This window comes from Antedon mediterranea, chromosome 2 (assembly GCF_964355755.1).
Source record: "Antedon mediterranea chromosome 2, ecAntMedi1.1, whole genome shotgun sequence".
In the NCBI taxonomy this organism is placed as follows: Eukaryota; Metazoa; Echinodermata; class Crinoidea; order Comatulida; family Antedonidae; genus Antedon; species Antedon mediterranea.
In genome coordinates, this window is record NC_092671.1 from 40,465,552 (window position 1) to 40,490,909 (window position 25,358).

At 30.3% G+C, this 25,358-nt stretch overlaps 2 protein-coding genes across 4 annotated transcripts; one reads left to right on the top strand and one right to left on the bottom strand.

Annotated features, from left to right (window-relative positions):
- Positions 1-790: 790 nt before the first annotated feature.
- Positions 791-6,430, top strand: LOC140041131 (uncharacterized). Its single transcript, XM_072087546.1, has 7 exons — positions 791-1,036; positions 1,982-2,075; positions 2,534-2,734; positions 3,006-3,124; positions 3,212-3,279; positions 3,488-3,562; positions 5,193-6,430. The coding sequence occupies exons 1-7, from the start codon at positions 1,028-1,030 to the stop codon at positions 5,470-5,472; spliced, it is 846 nt and encodes a 281-aa protein (XP_071943647.1). The 5' UTR covers positions 791-1,027; the 3' UTR covers positions 5,473-6,430.
- An 81-nt stretch (positions 6,431-6,511) lies between these two features.
- LOC140041130 (MAGUK p55 subfamily member 7-like) lies at positions 6,512-25,071 on the bottom strand. 3 transcript variants are annotated; one of them, XM_072087542.1, is made up of 18 exons: positions 24,995-25,071; positions 22,134-22,401; positions 20,893-21,011; positions 20,381-20,458; positions 16,659-16,871; positions 15,381-15,462; positions 15,064-15,149; positions 14,231-14,305; positions 13,911-13,931; positions 12,575-12,771; positions 12,159-12,292; positions 11,972-11,995; positions 10,665-10,787; positions 10,263-10,349; positions 10,051-10,131; positions 9,460-9,662; positions 8,942-9,082; positions 6,512-8,694 (listed from the first exon to the last, which is right to left on the bottom strand). In XM_072087542.1, the coding sequence occupies exons 2-18, from the start codon at positions 22,204-22,206 to the stop codon at positions 8,518-8,520; spliced, it is 1,914 nt and encodes a 637-aa protein (XP_071943643.1). In that variant the 5' UTR covers positions 22,207-22,401; positions 24,995-25,071; the 3' UTR covers positions 6,512-8,517. The 3 variants fall into 3 exon arrangements, with proteins under 3 accessions (XP_071943643.1, XP_071943645.1, XP_071943646.1); XM_072087544.1 differs by lacking the exon at positions 13,911-13,931; XM_072087545.1 differs by lacking the exon at positions 11,972-11,995.
- Between the last annotated feature and the right edge of the window lie 287 nt (positions 25,072-25,358).

The window sequence follows — 25,358 nt, forward strand, 5'->3', positions numbered from 1 at the left end:
GGAAATTATGTACTGTTTTTTTTAATCACATTCGGCCAATATTGAATTATATATGTGTTGTCCATGGGTTGCCTTTGTCAGAAAGAAAGTTAATCTTTATGGTGAATCTAATTCACCATAAAGGTCTTTCACATCCTGTTCCGGCACGGTTCTGGAACAGGTGTGAAAGACTATATGCATGTAGCTGAACACCTTTTACGCGAATTAGACGTTAAGCTTGGTTCCCACTAGCGACGCAACGTAATGCAATCTACGCAACGTAAGAAAATGCCCTTCTAATAATAGTGTTTTCCCTCGCCCCCTGCGTGAAATAAAACCTGCGATGTTTGCAACACTATTGCGTCGTCGGTTCCCACTTGTGATTACGCAATACAGCACTTTGCGTCAATATGTCGCTGCGGTGCGTTCCAGTGGGAACCAGTACGCTTTACCCCCGTCTCTAATACCAACTGTGTAGATCTGTGTGTGAACAGAGATCTAACGTAGGCCTAATGTGGCGGAGGACGTACGTACCACTCGAGGTGACGTACACCACATGACACTTACATTACATTACAAGTGTTGGATACCAATTTAAGCTAATAAATATTTAGCTGATCAACTATTGTTATTTTAAATTGATTTAAGAATATAGTATATAGGCCTACTTCTAACACCAATTTCTTGATTTCTCAATAAAGCATTATCCGAGGTAATTTGCGGTGAAAGCACAATCGTACGAAGTATAGGTTCGTATAGGGGGAATTCTAATGAATTTCCAAGATTTGATTCATCATGTTCGATGGTCCCGGATACATAGTCGTAAGATATTTCAAAATATGTGATTCTTTATGTCTCAGGATTTTCCAGTGAAGCTAAAAATAATAGTATTCAAACGTGCGTGATTGACCACTGCAGACGAAACGAACTGTAAAATTCGATAGAATACATGTATTATGAGCCTGAAGAGCGAGGCAGATGAGCCTTTATAGTCTGTGTAAACATTGGATCATCACAGCAGGGATAATTAGAATACTACAGTGCTGATATGGTACCGGTAAGTAGCAATGTTCTAGAGATGGGAGTTATTACCATATTGTTATTTGTTATCAGTCTTGCCCTCATACCGCCTGGCCTCATCCACGAGTTTAAGACACACCCCACAATAACAGATTAGAAAGAATAAATAAACATACACACGCCCTTTTCGTAATCACAGTTTGGCGTTATTAAACTGAACATTTTACAATATGGTGTTTGAATATAATACTTATATAGGTGAAAGGTTTTAGATACATATTTCATGATGATGCTAATGTTACAGCGTATAGTGAGATATTGTAAACGTACAGTATGTAGTAGGCATACACATTAGATATGGTGACCCCATAAATCATTTGTAGACACGTCATGTCATGTGAATACATTTTAAGCTCATTAAATTGAATTACAGTATTATTTACAACATGTATTTCTATATTCCTACAATACATTCATGCTGTGCCGTATAATCCATTATATAGTGTTTACAACATTTTATATTTATTATGTCGTCTCTTCCTCATTATCATACGAAGGTAAAAGGTAAAATTGACTATGCACTGAACGCTTCAGTTGGATGATGATGATGTCGATGATACAAACCGAATGTGTTGTGACGTGTTGCTCGATTGGATAATAAATGCACAATGAATAATAATAATAATAATAATAATATTTAAAATTACTAAAGATAATAGGTTAATTGTTTTTTTTTTTATTGTGTTGACCACATTTCTATTTTCGAATGCTACCTTATTTTTTTTTTATGAGTTTTTTTGTTTAACATAACAAGTAAAATAAATAAATAAATAAATATATTCAGACATTGGATTATTTTCAGTAGGGATGTCCAATCTGAAACTAAGTACATGAAGCCTATTACGCCCTTTTCAAAATCCATGACTTCTATTATGGGACGCGTAATAGCCTATAGATACGAGCAATTATTTTTTTTTTACAGAATAAAGCGCCGAAGAATGAGTATTTGGTTCTGGACGCTGCGTATCAACTACGAACTATTTACGAAAGTGAAAATGATCCCAAGAAGATAAAAGGTGATCTTTCACATTATCTATATAATCAATATATTTATATCGTAGTGTAAGCATGGTAAGGTATGTTCAGTAATCCGTGGCGTTAATTAAGCCAAGGTGTGTTCAGACACAACGATCAACATTACAATGCCTTGCGATTAAAACACCCTGATCATTATGCAGATAGAATGTGTGTACATTCATGACAATGCATGAACATTTACATCCCAGACTTTTGTTTAATTTTTATTTATAATTTTGTAATTTTATTATCATAGTTAAGTTAAATATGACAATAACTAATAGATCTAGATGCATTTTAAAGTTTAAAGTTAAGCCAGTCTCGTGTGCAATCGGACTTTTATTATTCATTTCGCGTCATTTTTCATTCATTCAGTCATTATTCAGTATCAATCATTGTGTCATATATCTATCATATAGGCCTACCCCCATTCATTTTCCATTTCAATTCATTTCAGAATTGACAGTTCGTTCATCATGGGAAAAGAAGTCCAATGTCACGAATTGCGCCGATTGTTCAAAGACATTTAAAAACCGAGTGATTCAAGGTTTTAAAAGAAAACTTCACCAAAAAAACGCCGTTGATAAATTCAGATGTTTGTTGTGTGGAAATGTGTTTTGCAAAGAATGTGTGAACGAAATTCCTCATTATATATTCAGTATGTTGATATAACTTTACTTTGAATCGAAATACATAATAAAATGATAATAGATTTAAAATAACTGACTTTTACAGAATAAAAAAAAACGACGCTCCAAATCTAGAAAAGGCCATAGAGTGATGGCTTCTGAAAATGATCGAAACTATATAGAATTGTTTTCTGAGATGGTTATCATTAGGTCCAGCTTCGAACAATAAAAACAGTTACTAAAACGTTGCTTTTCGAATCCGACAAGACAAGCATTCAAATTAATGGTTATTTTTTTCAGACTTATCAGAGGAACAGGAGCAGAAACGAATAGATGCGTGTGGAAAATGCATTATGGAAGTCAACGAAGAGTATACACGTAAGACACAAGAACAAAATTTAGACGAAACAGTAACGAAGGTAATTACTATAATCAGTAAACTGATTCGTTTTCTGTTATTTTACTACAGTAGTGCAGTAGAGTAATTTCAAAACTATGTACTTTAGATAAAGGAAGAAATAGAAAGATGGAACGAAACTTGGGAAAAATACACGACGATGAAAAAATCTATAAGGTACGTATGCTGATCATTAAAATACAGTATAAAAGATATAGGCACTCGTACATTGGTCAGATGTTATACTTTGACGTAATTGTACTTGAACAACTCGGTAAATAAACGCACACGCGTATACGTACTACGTACCGTGGGCCCTATACTATTTGGGATACATTACCAACCGTAATACTTTAAAATCATATATTTTAATTTATAATTGAAGCAAATATACTAATATTGAAATTGATGACATGGAAAAGGAAGTTCTTGAGGGAATGGATGCTATTTCACACTGGAGGTACGTTTGTGCATGGAGTTATACATTATATACCACCATGGTTTGTGTGTGTAATGATAGGCAATTGTCGAATTAATTGATGAATGGCATACAGCTTATTAGAAATGTCATAATTAACAATAATTATATTCAGGGGCGGTCGCGCCCTCCAGGGGCGGTCGCAGGACTATTTTAAGTCGGTTGCCCAAAGAGTTCATGATTAATTTATAATCACTAGATGGCACGCTCGCTTCGCTCGCGTACCATCTAGGTCGTGCCCACATATGGTTCTCGAATACATAGTAATTTCAGCGTAAAAAAACTGGCGATTTCAAAATGTAGGCCTACGTACCGCATGACTATAAAACATTTATTTATGTATTTATGTAGTCAACCAAAATTAGCACCGTGCGAATTACTTCCAAAAGAGAAACTTCTCACAAAATGAGTCCAAATGTTTCATTTGGACTCATTTAAACAAACCCAATTTGTATTTTGTATCTAACATTATTGAGGGTTGGGTTTTTTTTTTAATAGGCCTATAAATAACATAACACTAAATAGAGTAAAACATTTCCGATTTAATAACTGTTAAAATTGTCACTGTCATAGTCGATTGAAATAGTAAAGTACATGTAACGATACACCACCACGACGTTTATATTTTTTGTAATTATTAATCAATACAAACGTTGAGAAGCAACTGTCAGTAATAAAGTATTATATTATTATGTGTTTATAATCTAAAAGTAGGGGCTACCCACACTCACAGTAATAAAGTTTATTAGTATATTTGTTTATATTATAATAAACAGTAGGCCTACCAACGCACACAATAAGAAATTTGCGATTCAAATGGCTATCAAAAGTGGTTAATACCTATTTACAGTATTGTATAGGTTTACAATACTATTTATGTTTATTCTCAAAGGGCCCATAAATTGACCTACTTGTGTTAAATCATGGAGGTATGCAAGCATGGTTAAACCAAATAATTTGGAATGTTCCATTCATCGCAAATCAATACATTTGTATAAACGTATATTAAATCTATCAAAATAGTATTTTTTAAAGAAAATCGGCCTGTCTTCAACATTATGATACTCTACTCGAGCTGTTCAACCGGTTTTCAGCTATTAAAAACAATTATCGTAGGAGGAGATAGGAAAATGCGAAGTATCTTCGTATTATTGTGTACAGGTATTTTTCATGAGGACATCCATTAGACAGTGTATACCACGATCGGAAAACACCCCTATTTGGGGCAAATGGTTGAACCTAAATTCGTTTTAATTGTCAATAACTAATTATCTAACTAAATTTAATTAGTAAACAGGGTTACATCAGGTGGTTAAAATCAGTACCGAGATTATGACCAACTTTACATACCATCGAGTACACATTCTAGAAATAACGCGCGATTTACAGAATTTTGCCCTTACGTAAATTTATATATAGATGAATCTTACATGCGAGAGTACCATTTCCGGCTCAAATACTCAGTGTCTACAGACACTTTGGGAAACCCCCTTAAAATAGTCCCGCGACCGCTCCTGATATTGAATCTATTTCAGTAGGCCTATAATTTAAATGTATACTTTACTAGGTACAATTATTAGAGGAATTACAAACTTTATTATTCATTATTTAGGCTTGAGTTACAAATTGATTGGAAAGATGACAACGGAATTATTACACAAGACACGTATGATGAAATCATGAGTATTTGCGATAACATTATCAGTAGAGAGAAAGAATTACATCTACTTAAAAATCAAAACAACGAAATTAATATTGTTAAGAAAAAAGAATCGCGTTGCCGTACTTGTATTAGAAAATGCTTGTGTTGTTTTGGTGTAAAAGAAGATAAACAAAATGAAGCAGACGATAGCGTTGATGAAACTCAGCATTTTAAAACAGCAGCTTTGTAATGTTTACTGAAAAGGAGTCTCCAAAGCTCTGTTTACACTATCAACTTTACGTAACAAAAACATGTGATGTGCCCATATATGGACATGATGACATCATATCACTACCATATTTGAACATATCACACTTTTTTGTCAAACTAGTTTGATAGTGTAGACAGAGCTTTAGATCATCAAAATAACTTCATAGTGCTTCGTGCTAGTTTTTTTTTTATATACTGCCATTATAATTATCAATTATTTAATTTTCACAAACGACGTATTTCAAAAGCTAATTGAAATATTGGGGTACTTGCTATCTTTTCTTTCTATATGAATATTGTAACTCATGACATTAACCACACTACCGGTACAGCAATCTATTACAGTGCAATGATGTACACTATTTATGTTAAGTATCTCATATACTACATTTATATAAAATATATAATTGCTAGTGCTTTCTAATTTAATATTATACATTTGTAATTCTAAAGGTTAATATGACATATGGTCAACACACGTGAAATTCACAGTATTTGGTTAAAAGAAGTAAATAAGATAACTGAATATCCTGTAGGCCTACTGAAGTTTATTTTATGAAAGTAAATTTTGCTCTAATTTCCGTCAATTTTAAATGAATAAGTGAATTTACTAAAGTGCTTTGCTTTGTTGAACTCATACCACAATCTTGCCAAATAATTGTTAGTTTACTAAGAACAGCAAGCAAGTACGTATATATTCGCTTTTATTCATAGTCATTGGACATAATTACTGTATAATCCTGCGTGAATGAATGTACGTATTACTTCCTGTGACCTGACATACTGAAATGCAATCACAAATAGGTAGCATGCCGTCACACGTTCGTAAATTGATAGATATTCAATAATGTAGATAAGTAATATTATTATCGCTATTGTATGGAGAATATGCGAGTAAAATTTAATGTTTGATTAAAGGCTACTGGTAAAATGATGGATACATATGTTTAATTTGTACAAAAATACTCTTACGTAACATAAACCATATCCTGTTCAAATTCTAAAATCAACATTTTATTCGTACACAATATCATTACTAATCATTCGAAATATTTATACCAAGTATCAAGCCTGAAATTTGTTTAACGTATAATCTTTGGCAGGTGCTGAGTAGAAAGAGAAACACCCCGCCCCTCCCTTAATTTAAATTCTATAAACAATAGTTCAAAAAAATCAAAATCTGTGTGTTTTTATGTTCAACTATGAAGTCTTCTACCTGCATCTCCATCGTCTGAGACAATAGTTCCATTTTTATTGGATGAATCTTCAGAAATTCAATCCTTAAACACCACTTACATACAGGAGCCTATTCACTACAAGTTATGCTTGGATTTAGACTCCTCCACTTTATATATATCTTAATAGTAAAGTGAAATAAATGAAATGAACATACAGTGAGAATCGTTGTGTTTGACATTACTTGAACTTTGAAATGCAAATTATAGTTTACTGACATTAACACCTGTTCTCACGAAAACGTTGATAAATCCTTCCAAATGGCAAAATTACTTGAAAATCAATATAGAAATTGACACGGGGAAATATCTATTTAGCAATATTCAAACAACGTTATCCATGTTATCAAATGGTTTTCACACACTATAGGTAGAGTTTTATAAAATATTATATGCCAACAAAATATTCCAGAACATATACAAGTACATGTAGTATATATAATAGCCAAAACACAATTTGTTGAATAAAATTTATATAAACACTATTAAAAGGTCATCATTCTCTCAAGGTAAACAGTCACCGCAGAATAAAAAAAACAGTAATAATTAAACATTAATATATTCACAATTTCTGTATAAATTAAATTCAATTTTTTTTTGTTAAATTCATTCTTATAAATTCATATAAATTACAAGCACATTAACTTAATATTAACAAAATAAAATAATGTTCTCATATTACTTCATTAAAATCATTAAATCATCTTGGCAGCATGATTTTGTTTAAATGTATAAATTACAGTTACACCAAAGTTTTACAGAATATTGTACATATTTATATACATTCAGTAAGAATTGAAGACAATTTTACACTCACAAGTTATAAGGCAAGTTAGAGGTAAAATCATGTTATTTTTAATTTGGTTCTTCATTTACAAATACAATTTTTACATTGCATACACAGGTGCTCCATTGTCACACAAAAATGACTATACAATAACTGTTTAAAACGGATGGCATACTTCATTATAAAATCAGAAATACTTATTCAACTATATGAGTTAATATATACAGTAAATTTAGGATAGTAAAATAATAAAATTGCAACTAAAAAATACACTGTACTATGAAACTACTGTGAAACAAACACTATTGTCATTAGGTTCAGTGTTAGGGTGCAGTAATATTGTCACTTAATAATTTACTTAAATGTAATTTAATTTTGCATAAAACATCTTAGTAATTTTTTAGTGAAAGTATCATTTCTAAAGCATCAGACACTTATACATGTTAACTTGTTATGTTTTATTTAAACACATCTAGACCAGCTTTCAAAAAAGCTTTTAATCCATCAAGGTCTCAAGTTGTTATTTGCACATTGTCTGATAACATTCTCTATTCATGAATGTTACAGTCATTTTATCAAGTATCAATTGATGTGAATTCCTACATATTATAGCAACCACTGATTAATGCTATTATAATACCTGATGACAATGTGCCACAAATGTACCAACAAAATTATTGTTGCAAATTTGTTATTTCCTAAAGGAACTAGATCTTGGAAATGAAAATCACTCTTAGTCTTAGAAATAAGATAAAAATCTAATTAAAATTATTAAATATTCTTTCCTGATTCATGAGCTAGGCACCCACTGTGGCTCCCTACCTTCTCCATGAGCTAGGCACTCACTGTAGCTCCCTATTTCATCCATAAGCTAGGCACCCACTGTGGCGCCCTACCTCATCTATGAGCTAGGCACCTACTGTGGCTCCCTACCTCATCCATGAGCTAGCCACCTACTGTGGCTCCCTACCTCTTCCATGAGCTAGCCACCCACTGTGTCTCCCTACCTCATCCATGAGCTAGGCACCCACTGTGGTTCCCTTTCAATTCTCATTGCGGTTGCTATAAGCTCATTGTAGGCTGTGGTTAGGTCTTCATTTACAATTGTACAATCAAAATAATGTCCATAATTTGCTTCCATTCTTGTTCCACTTTCTATCATATCCATAAACTCCTCATCCTTCAATAATAAAACAAAATTCATAAAATGTCTTAAGCTCTGTCTACACTATCAAACTTTATGTGAAAAAAAGTGATTTGCCCATATATGGATATGATGATGTCATATCACTACCATATTTGGGTATATCAATACCATATTTAGGCACATCACACTTTTTTTGTCAAACTAGTTTGATAGTGTAGACAGAGCTTTGCAATGTTACATTTACTCTAAATGTGTAGAAATGTGTGAGGAGAATACATACTGTGAATGATTTGGTTTGTTTCTTTTCCATGGTATACACTGCTTTAGATGCTTTGCGACTTGCTTTTAAACGTTGGAATGGTGGTGGTTTAATAAAGATTACATATGGTTTCACATCTGAGGCCTTCAGTAGTTTTAAAGCCTAAAAATAAGAGACATATTCATAAATAATGATGGGTACACACCTAATTGGTGATATTGGCTTAGGCTGCTTGTGTTCTTTCCTGCCAGTTAGTGACTATGATTTTATATTTTCTCCTTGTATCGTGTTTGTTTAATTTGTTGATTTCTATACTTTGTAAAATGTATCTTTTGCCTGAATAAATAATAATAAATAGACAAGATCTTTACTGATATTATAAAGTGTTTGAATTCTACTGGTTGGTTATATTAGCAACCAATAACATGACTAATGAGGAACTTGGATTTGAACAGTTATTGGTAGCTTGTTCCTATTTGTGGAAACCTTTGGAATAAGGATTATGAAATTCCTCTAGTATATTAAAACAATTCACTTACTGGAGGGCAAACAATGAGAATGGCCACCTTTCCAGCTAGTATAGCTCCACGTATTGAATCAAGGCTGGTGCCATATAAGTTGCCCTTGTATTCACCCCATTCTACAAACTTATTTCCACGAATGTTGCCTTCAAATTCTTGCTTGGAAATAAAAATGTATTCTCTACCATTGTTCTCCAAAAGCTTCTTAGTACGGGAGGTATCTGTCAAAAACAACAATTATATATTTGTTCAGTATAATAAGTCATGTGCATTCTAGTGCAATACTGTATTTTATAGAAATTTAGACACAGTATAAAGCTCTGTCTACATTATCAAACTTTTATTTGACAACAAAAATGTAATGTGCCCATATATAGACACGATGATGTCATATCACTACCATATTTGGGCACATCAAACTTTTTTTGTCAAACTAGTTTGATAGTGTAGACAGAGCCTAAACTAGCATATGTGTTCAAGTTAATATAAATATCTTAAATATTATGCTGGTATTTCATGGATATAGATTTACTTTCCTTTAAACATACAACACTAAGCGAAATCAAAAATAAATTGTCTATTTGAAAATAACAAGGCAGCTACACTTACGTGGAATAGTTGACTTGAAATGAAATGGTTTACTGGCCATTAGTCTTTTCTTAAGTTCATTCTTACCAACACCAGGTGGTCCTAAATAAAAGAAGAGTACTTGTAAAAGAACCAGAAAGCACTTACAATTGGAGGATTAGTTAAATATTTTTCAAATTTTTAATTTAATATCTACACTGTTATACAATAATAAGGTGTACAATGACACTTACCAACTATAACTAAAGGTCGCGGTCTCTCGGGTGGAGCACGAAACAGAGTGACCTCTTCATATGTTAGAATTTCATCAACATCATAATCTATACAAATAATATGATATATAATTTGTTTTATTAATTATTTAATTTATTGACCAGGAAATAAAGGTAGATCTCATGTCTTTCACATTGGGTAGAGGGCGCTCATGAGTTTTAGAAATTGGTGGATTTTGTTGCTATATTATCCAAGTTTAGGGTTATTCGGTCGAGCACACATGTCAAAGGTTAAAATATTTCTTAGTCAATTGAAGATCTTTGTTTTGTTTTTTTTTTGCTTTTGTTTTTTAAAATTTTATTTTATGTATATTTTTTTATTTTAGTTGTTTTAAATATTAATTTGTTTAAGATTTGACTCACTGTGGTTTTGAATAGATTGATACATTATTTTCTTGGTCTTCTTCTTGTTTGGTATTCGTAAACTACTTCTTGAACTGAGATTACTTCTTAAAGATGTAGTACTACGTGTTGACAATCGCAAACCTTAAAAGACAACACCAATCAGTGATTAGAATTCTTTGCACTTTTCTAGTTTAAACAGATTTGTGTTATGATTTTTGAAAATGTTAGTAAAATGCAATTTAATTCACAACCAAACTTTGGAAAAATGCAAAACTCATTTAGTTCCATTTTATTCTATTTTAGTAGGAAAGGTATAAAATACAACATAAAAAATTATGATAAAATAGAAGAAAAAAAATCATAATATTTACCCTTACCAATACTTAAAAAAATATACCATTTGTCTTTTAATTTATTTACAATATTCCCAAATCAGATAAAGAGATAAGCATTTACTTAAATATTTATAAGCTTTTACTTCAAAGAGTATTGTATTAATTACTAGGAAAAAACCATAAAACTGCTGAAAACAAAGCAAAATAAAGAAACTAAAATGAACCAAATTAAATGACATTATTATTCTGAAAGTAATTTCTCATTAAAATATGACTTGTTTAAAAAATAAAGAACATTGGTTTATTTTAGGATAAAATCAAAATAATTATTTATTATTTAATAAATATTAGTAAAAAACAATGTTACCATATTTTCGTTGGATAGCTATTCATAAATTCAAATCAAAATGTACTTAAATTTAGTAATGATTTAAATCAAACATCATTGTTAAATTGAGTTGAGATCTAAAGTTAATGCATACAAATGCAAACAGAAAATGTAATGTGCCCATATATGGACATGATGACGTCATATCACTACCATATTTGTGCATACCACTACCATATTTGGGTGCATCACACTTTTTTGTCAAACTAGTTTGATAGTGTAGACAGAGAACACATATTGCATAACATTCTTATTCTTCAACAAAACCATATTCAGCACATATATTATGCAGAAACTGTTCAGCATTTTGGTATACACAGTAGCACCTTGTCTTATTTGAAAGGGGTCAAAGTTGAAAGAAATCTGACAACATTGAAGTCAAAAGATAATTATATGAAACCCAGCTGAAAGAGGATGTTGCAGAAAAAACATTTTAAACATATTAGCATTGTCTTTGTTTTCCAGAGTTTATTTTCAACGAAAAAGTTGCGGTGAATAACAAACTTATAAAGCAAAAAATGCATGTTAAAAAATAAACGAAAGAAAATATAACTTTACAATACCATGCACAAAATAACCAAATGAGCAGAAGGTAAACTTACTGTAAAACAATGGTGGATCTGGAACTTAATGAATGAAAAAAGGTTCTAAATAATTTACAACATTTAAAAACAAATGTAATAATAAATAATTGAATAATGTTTGATGGTAATGTAGATTATAATAGCAAGAACAAAATAAATATGTATGCAAGTGTATTTAGTACCAAAAGGCCTATTAGATACTTACTTTGTGCTCTTCTAAAACTCAAGTCTGGTGAGCTTGGTACTGAGTTTGCCATTGAAGACCGTTCTCCTGGTACAGACTTTAAAGATGGTGTTGGTGATTGTGTTGGTAAAAGTGTTCTATTTAATGCCTCTCTCCTATAAAATTGAAATGGAAACCTTTATCATAATGACCACAATACAAAACATTTAATATACAGGTGTCTTATTTGTATTAACCATACACTAAATCTCTGTCTACACTATTAAACTAGTTTGACAAAAAAAGTGTGATGTGCCTAAAGATGGTAGTGATATGCCCAAATATGGTCGTGATATGACATCATCAAGTCCATATATGGGCACATCACATTTTGTTGTCACATACATTTTGATAGTGTAGACAGAGCTTAACAACCTGCAAACAGGTAAATGTCTTACCTTTCTTGTAAAACTTTGCCAGGAATAAGCCCAGTTCTCATTTGAGTATCACCCTCAAGTCTAGCTTGCCACCACTGAGGGTCATCCTGGGCTACTATATGCAAGATGTCACCTTTCTTGAAAGGAAGCCCTGCTTCAACGCATGGTATGCCACGATCTACATCAGGGTCAAAGTTGAAGAATGCTTTCACACGTACCTAAACAAAATTGATTGAGATTTCAATATTGGATTCTTTTGTTATCGTTAAAACAAGACTTTTTATTACAGTTTTAAAACAAGACTTTTTATTACAGTTTTAAAACAAGACTTTTTATTACAGTTTTAAAACAAGACTTTTTATTACAGTTTTAAAACAAGACTTTTTATTACAGTTTTAAATATATAATAATCAAAGAATTCAATGTTTAGTGAAGTATTTATCAACATTTTAAGTTAAATTACTCTATGCAGATATTGCTGCTGTTTCATTGTTAACTTTTCATAGCAATAATGATTATGACAATAATGATGATAATATATGATCTGATGATGATAATAAATGGAATGATGACAATAAACAATATTAATATTATGTTTTCAAAAATAATCAAAATTAAATGGCTGTAATATGTCATTTGTTTTATAAATTTTAAGTAATACTGTACTAAAAGATATTATATAAAAAACTCAATAGCAGGTATATAAATTAAAAAGTAAGTAAAATGATACCAATAACAAAAATTAAACCAACAAATCTGTGTTACTTAAAATCATCATGCACAAACTAATAGATGTGGAGTGATATGAGTGGTGTGTAGACATGCAAGCCTTTGGAAAGAGACTGGTGGAGAATGTGACTGAAACACTAGTGTGTCTAAAATATACAGAATCACTCAATACATTCATAATTCTGAAGGTTTCCATAGAAGTTTAGTTGAGAGTAATATACATTTTATAGTTGCACCCTACAGTAAAAATAAACTCAATATTGATTATAAAATATTTGATAAGTAGTAACAAATACTGAAGCGACTGGAGAAAATTTATCGCGATAGCAGAGAAAATTGATACAGCAATTCAGTTTCTGTTTAATCTTGTCACAGGGTTTTGTTATGTATTGTTTCTGACTAAATAAATGAAAGTATGTACATTTGTTAATTCTTAATTATGAAGGTTTCCATAGAAGTCTAGTTGAGAGTAATTATGTGAATTTTTAATACCAGCAAATGAATGAAAATCTGGTGATTAAGCTAGCACCAATATATTTTACTTACTTGAATGTTGTAATAATAAAAACTACTATTCTAATTAGTTGAATTGTAAATCAAGAGTTCAACTACATTCCAATCTACAAACCTTTTTTTCTTTGCCAACCAGCTAAGATTTAAACAAAACAAAAACCTTTCTCAAAATGTATGCAATCATAGGCATAGAAAACAACACAACCTTATGTCTATATGTATGTATATTATATACAAGATATGCATAAATGACTTCGATTTACTGGTTGAGAGGTATATTTCAAACTCACTGCTCCTTAATAAACGACACTAGCAAATACAAATTAGCATCACTCAGTTTTGAATAGCATGATAAAATATTACCTCATAGAAAACGTTGTGTATTATCTTAACATTTCTAAACCGGAGTATTAAAGACAAATTAAGTTAACTTACTTGACTTTCTAGTCCTCCATTGCTTATAGCAGTTGCTGGTATCAACTTAAACGTTATGGTTCCATTTATGGAAGACTAAAAGAAAAAAATTATTTATCACTTTTATTATACATTATTATTTTTAAAATGTATACTACACACATTATGGTATTCAATTCTCCAAAATAAACAAAGAAGAAGATTGAACCAGCAAACTTTATTTAATTTAATATTCCCAAGGAAATTAGGTAAGCAATCTTCTTGAAATTAGTTCTAGTTTAGTTAAATCTTGATTGTAAAATTTGTAAAATTACTTTTTAAGCCTACTGTACTATAAAATTTAAACATGTTAATTGGTGATTGCGATCATTCATTGCAATGTTTTCATGTACATGACATATAATTATATTATATATATATTATATATAATAATTATTGATAATCTATCTAAATATATTTATCATGCTTATAAGTTAAGATCTATGTTTTGCTTAGAGAACGAAATTAATTAATTCATTTATCTTGTGACCATAAATTGCTTTATTTTTCAATGTAATTATTATTTTGTTAATTACTAGGGCCAGAGGCCCAAAGTAAATAAAGTCAGGCGATAAGCCTGAATGAATGACATATAATTGCTTCACCTCAAACAAAAATTATATAACTTAGAAGCCCAATTATGTATGAAATAACTCAATTACACAGTAGTAGTCTATGAGTGCTAGCTTGAGAGACCATTGTCGGTTTATCCAGATAAGCTAGGTATGAAATAGACTGTTCCTTTCATTGTTCAATTGCTACAACCGATTACAAGCATGTCTGATTAGGAATTAAAAATGAGATTTGCAACTTACTAGAAGACTAACAACCTCGTCTGGTGTCTTTCCTTTAACTCTGATTCCATCCACCTCCACCACCTCATCATTTACATGTATCAAACCTGTACACAATTACAAAATCATTTTGAGCTGAACTCTCTCTAATTATTCATTTTAGGTTTTTCTTTAACTTTCTTGGGTTATTCTTAGTTCATTCAGTTAATATTGTTTTCTTGTACCTTTTCTTTTTTTTTCAATTTTTGTCTGTTCATAAAATTGAATGAACTGAAATAAATAAGAAAATTTTATCTTTTGAAACTTGGTTGAGAAAAACTGTTAGTTGATTTACTAACCACTCCTATCTGCTGCACCACTATGCATGATTCTGGCAATTCTTACAGCTCCTGTCGTTTCATCACATTTTATAGTTGCACCCTACAGTAAAAATAAACTCAAAATTGATTATAAAATATTTGATAAGTAGTAACAAATACCATAGTGACTGTGGAGAAAATTTATCGCGATAGCTGAGAAAATTGATACAGCAATTCAGTTTCTGTTTAATCTTGTCACAGGGTTTTGTTATGTATTGTTATGTTTCTGACTAAATAAATGAAAGTATATACATTTGTTAATTCTTAGTTTCCCTAGTGATCTCAATTATGCATTTCTAAATCTCAATAAAAAACCTTTCAAAATGTATAAATCAACTTTTACTGTCATAATAAATTAAGCTTAAATTAAAATATCTCTCTTGATAATCAATAGAGAGTCGTCAATAGAATGGGCTACAGACTTGCCTATGGGAGAAGGCATTATAGAGAAAGCTCTGTTAGTTTAGACAAGAAATCAATTTTTATCCAAGAATGTCACAACTTATATGGATGTTGACGTATATTGCCGCAGGGCTTAACAGTACTCTACAGTTATTAGACAAATTTCAAGAGAAATTCAGATAATGTAATATATTTCTGATGAAACAAAAAGTAATATTTGGTAAATATGAAAACTGAAACTATAACTACAAATTAAAACACCTATTATTTAGTTTATTTTATTTAGTTTAGTTTTCATCGTTTTCACCTAAAATGCTTCATAGAATAACAATAGAATAAAGTGACGATTACACAAAAATGTTGAACAAAGCAAACTAATTTCCACGGAGTCCTCATAATAATCAAAAGAAATTGTATTACAACAAATTATTACGAAAAAATGATAACCTTTTATTAATAACCATCCGGGCTAAATTATTGAACCAATCTATGTTTTTCATAAATTAATTCGTATGCATACTGTAGCTTAATCTGTGACAACTAACTTTTAGTACACACATTGCTCATGTGCACTTTAAATAACCTAGTACATCTTTTGAGACGAGTAGGGGGTTACCCCGGTGTACTAGTTCACACACAGCCACTGTGTCGTGGACAGATGAGAGAGCGCCTTAAAGTGGCTGCACTGACATGACGTGACCCTTAAGGGAGAAAAGTGTAACATCTAACATCAGCGCCATGAGAAATGATATATACAAGAACTTATTATTATTAACTTATTATTATTATTATAATCAATGTTTTTAAAATGAATTTTTATGAATTTATTTTATATATCCAAAGATGATGACTTACAAGAGGTTCATTACTCTTGACTAATCTAACAATCTTCATTGAATCATCGCCATCGCTCATGTCAGCTTCAACTTCTTGTAACTTTGGGTAGAATTCTTTTGCTGCTATTCTATCATGTACGTGTAATACCATCTGCATCAGAGGGCTTTGTAAAATCATGCCTAGCTCCTCTGCATCTTGACCTAGTGGGTATTCAGTAATATCTTGGGCAACCTACAACAACAATTAAAATCATTAAATACAATCTGTATTAGAGGGCTTTGTAAAATCATGCCTAGCTCCTCAGCATCTTGACCTAGTGGGTACTCAGTAATATTTTAGGCAACCTACAACAACAATTAAAATCATTCATACAAACTATCTAATGTTATGTTCACTGTATATATGCTATTTAGAACTGTATTTTTCGACTTTCTGATGGAATTTTTGATTTGTATGTTACATTTTTTGCTTTTTTTAAACCTTATTACGTTTCATTGTTGTTATTGATAATGTTTCTATCTTTTCTGTGTTTGAAGGAAATAAATATTTATTTTGATTTGATTTTGATTTGATTTACTATTATTTAGCTGTAAGTTGTAATGTACAATTTATGGCACAAAACCAGTTGTTCAAAAGACTAAATTGTGTTTTTATTTTAGTACAGTATTTGAAAATTAATCATACATGTTGTTGTGAACAATAACTTGCATGCTGAGTATTATCAACAAGCCTATATTTATTTTGTAAACAATGACAGCCAATATGCATATTGTAAAATGACAATGCAAACATAAGCTATTGTATTCACTATGGTCAACTTGAAAAAATACCACATGCAGTGCCACGATATAGCCGTCTTTTAAAACTGTATTTTTAATAGGTTATTTTATTTAGGTATAAAATGAGACCTCGGTGGTATATTTCTTTTGGTGTTTTTAACCAATGATTTTGCGCTTCCTTTTAACCGGTTACCACAAATTTGTCCTGTTTCTGCTCCCAAGAAAATGGAGTTAATTTATTCACACCAACTTTATGCAGCAGAAACAGGCCCTAAGTGACAACATTCTACTTAAACTACAATGTACTGCAGTGAGTACTATAATGACCTATGACCTTAGATGATACTGCTGTATTGAAGTAAAATCATCATTTCATCAATATTGCCGTATAAAATACTAAAATGAACCATAAGTCAACTATTATTGATCTTGCATATTTGTATAAAATATGTTCTTAGTTATATTGTAGATGATAATTTGAATACAATATAATTCTAAAGCAATATTATAATGTACCAAGTGTAATTTCTAATCTACAAGATGCCAACCATCATTGTGGTCGGGTATATCATGGTGAAAGTCACATGGACGTTTTTTTTTATTGTACAGTAGTAACTTATGGCAAATAAAAAAAAAAACAGTCAGAACAAATTGATGGCAGTAATGCAATGGCATTAAACTATACCCTATAGGTTCCTCATTGATCAAATTAATTTAAAGGCATTCAAGTCTAATTAAGTTATCTTCACTGAAGCTGAATGACAATATTTCAAACTTTCACACTGAAATTCATCTCTGATTTAATGACAACCAAGTCTTTAAAGAGGTTTCACTTCTCAAATGGCACTTAAAAATCAAATTACTGTTAGCATAATTGTTCATTAGTTACATGAGAGATGATTAAGAATTCAAAAGGGGAATCAAATATACAAAACTAATATTAATGAACAAAATCCTGGATCTGAAGACAGGTTAAGCACAGATAATTGGACAAATTTGTAATGCAACTAAGAATGTATTCTAAATATTACTTCACTGTCTACATCTGTGTGAATTATTTAACACAAAACATTATTAAAATTATAAGTAAAAAATTAAATTCCTAGCAATACAAATTCAGTAAAGAAAACCAAAGATTCAATAGTATTAAATGTATTTGAATGGATTTTATATTTTGATTTTTCTGTTTTATCATGGACCTCTAATTTATAGGTCCATGGTTTTATATTGAAAATGTGTTTTACCAATTATTTGTTACGTATTACGTTCCTTCCTTTTGATCTGATAAGGGTCCAGTTTTTAATTGCTCAATTTCACTAATTAAAACTAACTTCCTTAAACATAACAGCTAACAAAACAACAACAAAGTAATAATAGTTAACCTGTAACATTTTTCAAATAAAAAACGTTCTGAAAAAGATTATTTTTGTTTTTAGAAATTTTGAATGATAAATGGGAATTCAATATTTATAACTAGTACAGTATTACATAAGTAATAAATTGTCAAGTTATAAATATCGATCTAAAGTAGGTATACTGACTTAACCTTGGTGAAATTCCTTAATGAAATAAAGTCACACTATATTAAATTGAATTACACAGAATAACTTTACAGAAATCAATACATTTTACAATTCTGAGACGACAAATTGTTCATAGTCAATGAATATTATAGTTTTCACACACTGTATTGCATCAAAATGTTGTTCTTGATATTAAAGTTAATGCAAAAGTTTGAACCGTTGTACTATGTACTTAGTGTTGAATGTAAGGCTTAATTCTTCCAAAAGTCTAAACAGCCTCTACTAGTATACTGTATTTGGAAAGCATTCCTTTCTTTTTCCAACCACATATCCACATATAAATGTTGTGTTTCTGCCTCATTCTGCCAAAAGCCTAAACAGCATATACTAGTCAGTCTATATGCAGACTTACTACATTAATATTCTTTTATATAATCAATGATAGTCCTATAACTAAAGGAGAAATGATAAACGAGATTCAATTAATGATGCTAAAAGAAGTTACATAATCCAGCAATAAAATAACCCTGTAAGCTGCATATTACCATTTGATATCAATGGTTATTACAATTTAACAACAGTGAAACAGGAATTGGCTATTTAATACAGTGTTGCAAACAAAGCAGCAATAACTCTGTAAGCTGCATATTACCATTTGATATCATTGGGTTATTACAACTTAACAACAGTGAAACAGGAATTGGCTATTTAATACAGTGTTGCAAACAAAGCAGCAATAACTCTGTAAGCTGCATATTACCATTTGATATCATTGGGTTATTACAACTTAACAACAGTGAAACAGGAATTGGCTATTTAATACAGTGTTGCAAACAAAGCAGCAATAAACACATTCTTGTTGAATAAATCATCATATTCTATTATTACTACGTGAACTATTTATAGAATAAATGTAGGAAATGAGGCAGTTACCTAGTTATACAATTAATGGCATACCTAAAGCTCTGTCTACACTATCAAACTAGTTTTACAAAAAAAGTGTGATGTGCCTAAATATGATAGTAATATGACATCATCGTGTCCATATATGGGCACATCACATTTTATTGTCACATAAAATTTGATAGTGTAGACAGAGCTTTATTTAGTTGAGGATTGTCAAGTTGATAGTGTAGACAGAGCTTTAAAGATATTCAAAGCCTTACAAAGCTAAATGCTTTCATATAATGAGTAAAAAGTTAAATATTGTAAATGATTAAAGTTACAAAAATACATTGAGGAAATATCAGGTCAAAGGTTAATTTCAATACTTTATTTGCTACTTTTAGTAGTTTTTTCAAGGTCAATTACAAATCCTGGATTTACAATATGAAATACTGTACATAACTCAAACTTGCTACATTGTTAAATGCTCAAATTATGTATTACATAATTCACTTTGACCTATGTGGTGAAATATAGTAATATTGTAACCTACCTCATATGCCAACATAGCAGAAGCATTGTACACTGGTAACGGACCATCTTTATCGTGTTCTTCTACTTTATAGTGAACCTTACAATAAAATACAAATTATTCTGATTAGTATATAAAATGCATTATAATAACCTATATATCCATTAATTAACTTTCAGTGTATCACTGGCCAGTGTATCACTTTCAGTGTATCACTTTCAGTGTATCACTGGCCAGTTTATCTATGCCTGTACATTTATAAACAAATAAATGTTTCTATTTTTTCATTTTATTTATTTATTCCGTTCAGTGAAACATAAAATGGGAGCACTCAGAAGAGACAAGAGCTGTCAAAGACAACTATCGCCAAAGGGAGTGTCTCTCCAACTCCAGACAAACAGAACAAGCAAACTCAAATAAATTGGATATAGAAAATAGACTAGTTTATGTACAATATTATTATAAAACTGTCCATTGAACACTAAACAGAAAAAATGTGAATTTTTGAACAGTACTGATTAATATTACTATACCTTTAAAAGAGCTTGAAAGTCAGGGCTATGTAACACTTGGTTCAAGAATTGCATGTCATCAGGGCGACCTTGAAGCCTGCCACAAATGTAGTCAAGAGAGGTCAACAATCGTTGAAGGCCTATAGGTAAAGATACAAAATATGATATACATTCCAATGCATGTAATTAAAGATATGAAAATGCCTGAATAGACTTCGAAGCCTGAGAGGCTTGCAGGCAAGGATATAACATTTCAAATTTAGGTGCAAAATTAATGATGGACAAGATACAGTAGTAGTAGTAGTAGAAATTTAAAGTTCTGTCTACACTACCAAACTTTATATGAAAAACACATGTGATGTGTCCATATATGGACATGATGATGTCATATCACTACCATATTTGGGCATATCACTATCATATTTGGGCACACTTTTTTTGTCAAACTAGTTTGATAGTGTAGACAGAGCTTTATAAAGAGAAAAGTTTTAGCATTCCTATGCACAGCTGCATACAATAGAATTTAAATAGCAATTTGAATATATTATTGATAATGAGCTAATATAATAATTGATACCAAAATAATCATTTATAAACAAATAAATAAAAATAATTTTAATCAAACTAGATTTATTTAAATAAGTTGTAGGCGTGTCATCACAAAACACTGAATAGAAACTTGAACCCTGAAATCATTCAGTATTTATCTAGAAATCAATAACTGCAATTTGGTAAAATAAATATTAATCCTATAGCTAAATATGCTATATTTGTTCAGTATAAAACCATGTCTGTTGTAAATTGTGATACTATTCCATGATTTGAATATTAATTTGTTGATATTCATTCAGTGGAAAATGTACGACAGATGGTACTGATATGTTTCTCTTGGATTAATTAATTTGATTGATATTGTTTTATGTTCATTTTGCATGATATCAAGAATGAATTCAAACAATGTTACATGATTATTAAACTTACATTTAATGTTAGAAATGCTACAATGTTAAAACAAATATCAATAAAGTACACAATATTATTATGAAATTAGTAAAGAGAGAACTGTGAATATTTGATGACTGCAGTTATTATAGTATTAATTGATATTAACACATTCCAAAATGTATCTAGCATAAATGTTGATGTACTGTAGATGAACCTAAATTTTGTCAGACAAGTTATAAATATGGTGCTATGGTGTTAATTAAGATTCAGAAGATACAAATAACAAAACCAACAACACTGGCAGTGGTAATACTCACCTAAATCTTTCTTAGGCGGGATTGTCACACCAGGCATGGCTCTCGTGTGTTCTACAAACGCTGTCTCAATCATATATACCAGAGTTTTAATACTTGCAGAAATGTTTATGCATCGTAGGGATATGCTCCCTGTTGAAGACAATAGGTATTGTTGCGTTGCTTGTCAGTCTGTTTTTGTTGCTTCTTCTGCTAAAGAAAGCAGTGACAATGGACAGGATTTACTATACTTATGTTTTTACAGGTCAGCTAGGATTTACAGAAGATAGTACTGTGGAAAAAAATACATAAACACTCAGTTGTAATGGTAGATAAATCTTGATTAACTGTTTTAAAGAAACAAAAAATTTTAATTGTGAATTTGTGTAGAGCAATACCAATAGCATTAATTAACTAGATCATCTTTACTTTTGTATCTGTACTATACAGTAAGCACAGAAGTCAAAGTTCAAATACTAGTAACGGCAAACTCTGATTCAAAATTTAAACAGTAAGAACTATGTGTTTACTGAATAATGTAGACAAATAATTGTTTAGACTTACAATTACGTAATAATAGTTTTTGGCAATGTATTGTATCAATGATAATATTGTAATCAATATAATAAAAAAATATAATTTATTATTGTATCTCTATGTGCTGTGTATGAGTAATTATAAAAGTTGTTTGTTGACATGACATGTTGGACTTTATCACAAGACAATTCCATTCATCATGTTATCATTACAATCGATAATAAAAACGGTTTATATCATTAAATGTTATTTATTTAAAACTGTACGGACAAAAATTAAATTTAAATTAAATTGAATTAGATTTAAATTCTAAATTCAATTTCCATTCAGAAAAAAACAGCATCTAAAGCCTACAGCATATAACTTAAATTGTATACATTGGACATTTGGAAAAATTAATCAAAACAAACCAGCAATTTTCAGGTATCATTACACAAGTACAATTTATGTATCGACAATAAATTTCACTTCAGCATTTTGATGTACCTCCTTTTAGACTGAAAATTTCCGAATATTTTATTTCTGTTTCAGGACCGCGAATCTGGAATGATCTTGATGATAAACTAAAGCATTTTAAATCTCTTTATACTTTTCGTAAAAATTTTAAAAAATATCTTATTTCTTTATACTAATTTTAATATTATTATGATTGTAGTACACTGAAAGTATCTATTTTTATTTCATCGTTTTTGTTTTTATTTATTATTTTATGTAGTAAATTGTATTAGTTTAAATGTATGTGTATTGTTTCTGGGGTCTTTCTCGAGACAAGAAACTTGTTTTCTTCTAGAGAAGACCCCAAATGATGGCTTATTACTATGTTTTCATTTATGTACACACCTATAATTATATTATACTGTATAATGCCATTGTTGAATAAATAAATGTTTTTTGAACTTGAACTTGAGCTAGTGTAGCATTAAATGGCCTTATGCTGCCTACTGGGTGGATAGCCATATTAATTATCAGATAAATAGCATATAGCGCGTGTTAACAAGGTATACCTGGAGAGGTTAGTTTCAACCGTGATATTACAATATCATTAATGAACTAAATGAAGTGTACTGTATCTAAAGACAACAGCTTATTATCACAGTATTTCTCATCACATGCTGGATAAAGGGCCAAGGTCGGGAAAAATTCAAGAACTGACTTCATTTATTTTTTATAACGAAAACATCATAAAGAAAGTAATTATTTATTATACAACTATAAATTGATAAAATAAAGGAAAGTCATGTCAAACTACTGTATAGCATCATGTACTGAAATATTAAATTATTTACCCTCTATTTTAGTACAAAATAAACATTAACAATAACATAAAGTTTTTTAAATAATTATTTTAAAAAAAATGCAAATTTGGATAAACAATTTTAATAAAAATTAATATGACAAAGCAAAATAGAAAATTTAAATAACTATTTAAAATGTTTATAAAATGTCACATAAATAATTAATGTTTATGAGCGTGATGGTACAAATAATTTCATGAGTGAGGTGAAAGATGAAATTCTATATTCACAAAGTCAAAATAGAGCGTGAGATTTTTTTGTTTTCGTACATGAAAAAAGTATTAAAAAAAAGTACTATTACATGATTGTTAAATAGTAGGTATTATATAACACCTATATAAATTCCTGTCATTTGATTGGACGAATGTGGGTCACATGGCGTGCAATAGTACGCACTATTCAACGATCGTTAAATAGTACTTTTTGAAACATTTTTGTGTACGAAAAAAAAACGTCTAGATGTTATATAAAACAAATAATGAATGTTTTGTATTCGTGTAATGGTACAAATAATGGCACTTGGTGAATGATGAAAGGTTATATCAACTCGGCTTTGCCTCGTTGATATAACCTTTCATCATTCACCTCGTGCCATTATTTGTACCATTGCACTCATAAACATTCATTATTTGTATACTATTGCATGCCATGCAACTCACAATAATTATCCAATAAAATGACAGAATTTTTTATTTACATGTTATATAATAAACAGAACTATTATTTAGGCATAATACACTAGACCATAATTTATGTAAGTCATAGATAGTCTAGGCCTAGTAGGCCTAGCTCTTTTATCTTTATGTTGAATGACTGGTGACAGACTAATGTCTGATGATGTAGCCTATCTAGCTAGCCTAGCTCTAGGCATATATAATGCTAAAATGGTGGTGTGGTGAGCTAGTTAGTACTAAGTACCGACTGGTACTAGTAGTAGTAAGTACGCACTGTAAATCCATAGTTTCACTAAATTTATTATATCTGCAAATAACTAATACCAATCAATAAAATGTTATAATAAACAATACAAAATAATAGATAGATAACACCTACCTTAAAATTCTATATTGTGGATGAAACCATTTATAATTTACGTCAGACCGACTACTCATTCAACTGGCAACACGGAAACGCTTGGGATTTCCTATGCTTTCAACGAATTCTCTATCGATCTAATAAAAAAACACTTTAGCGCCACCAATATCCAGGGATAATCATGTGTTGGAGAAAATCGTTGGTGGCTCAAGTTTGGACTATCTTATTACTATAGAATGAAATATACCGATTTTTAATAAAATATTTACATATTTCGTTCGTTATAAACGGTTTACAACTATAAAATTTACATTATATAAATATTCAATGTAAATTAAATAATAAAGAAAAGTTAAATCTTATAAATTAGAATAAATTATTT

What these genes read in the sequence shown, in the direction of transcription:
- LOC140041131 (XM_072087546.1), top strand. An exon ending in ACGATGAAAAAATCTATAAG is followed by an intron (nt 3,280 to 3,487) that starts GTACGTATGCTG and finishes TTATAATTGAAG; the next exon opens with CAAATATACTAATATTGAAA. An exon ending in GATGCTATTTCACACTGGAG is followed by an intron (nt 3,563 to 5,192) that starts GTACGTTTGTGC and finishes TTCATTATTTAG; the next exon opens with GCTTGAGTTACAAATTGATT.
- LOC140041130 (XM_072087542.1), bottom strand. Translation starts at nt 22,206, where the DNA reads ATGATTGAGACAGCGTTTGTAGAACACACGAGAGCCATGCCTGGTGTG. An exon ending in AGATCCACCATTGTTTTACA is followed by an intron (nt 10,788 to 11,971) that starts GTAAGTTTACCT and finishes TTGTCTTTTAAG; the next exon opens with GTTTGCGATTGTCAACACGT. An exon ending in AACAAACCAAATCATTCACA is followed by an intron (nt 8,695 to 8,941) that starts GTATGTATTCTC and finishes TTATTATTGAAG; the next exon opens with GATGAGGAGTTTATGGATAT.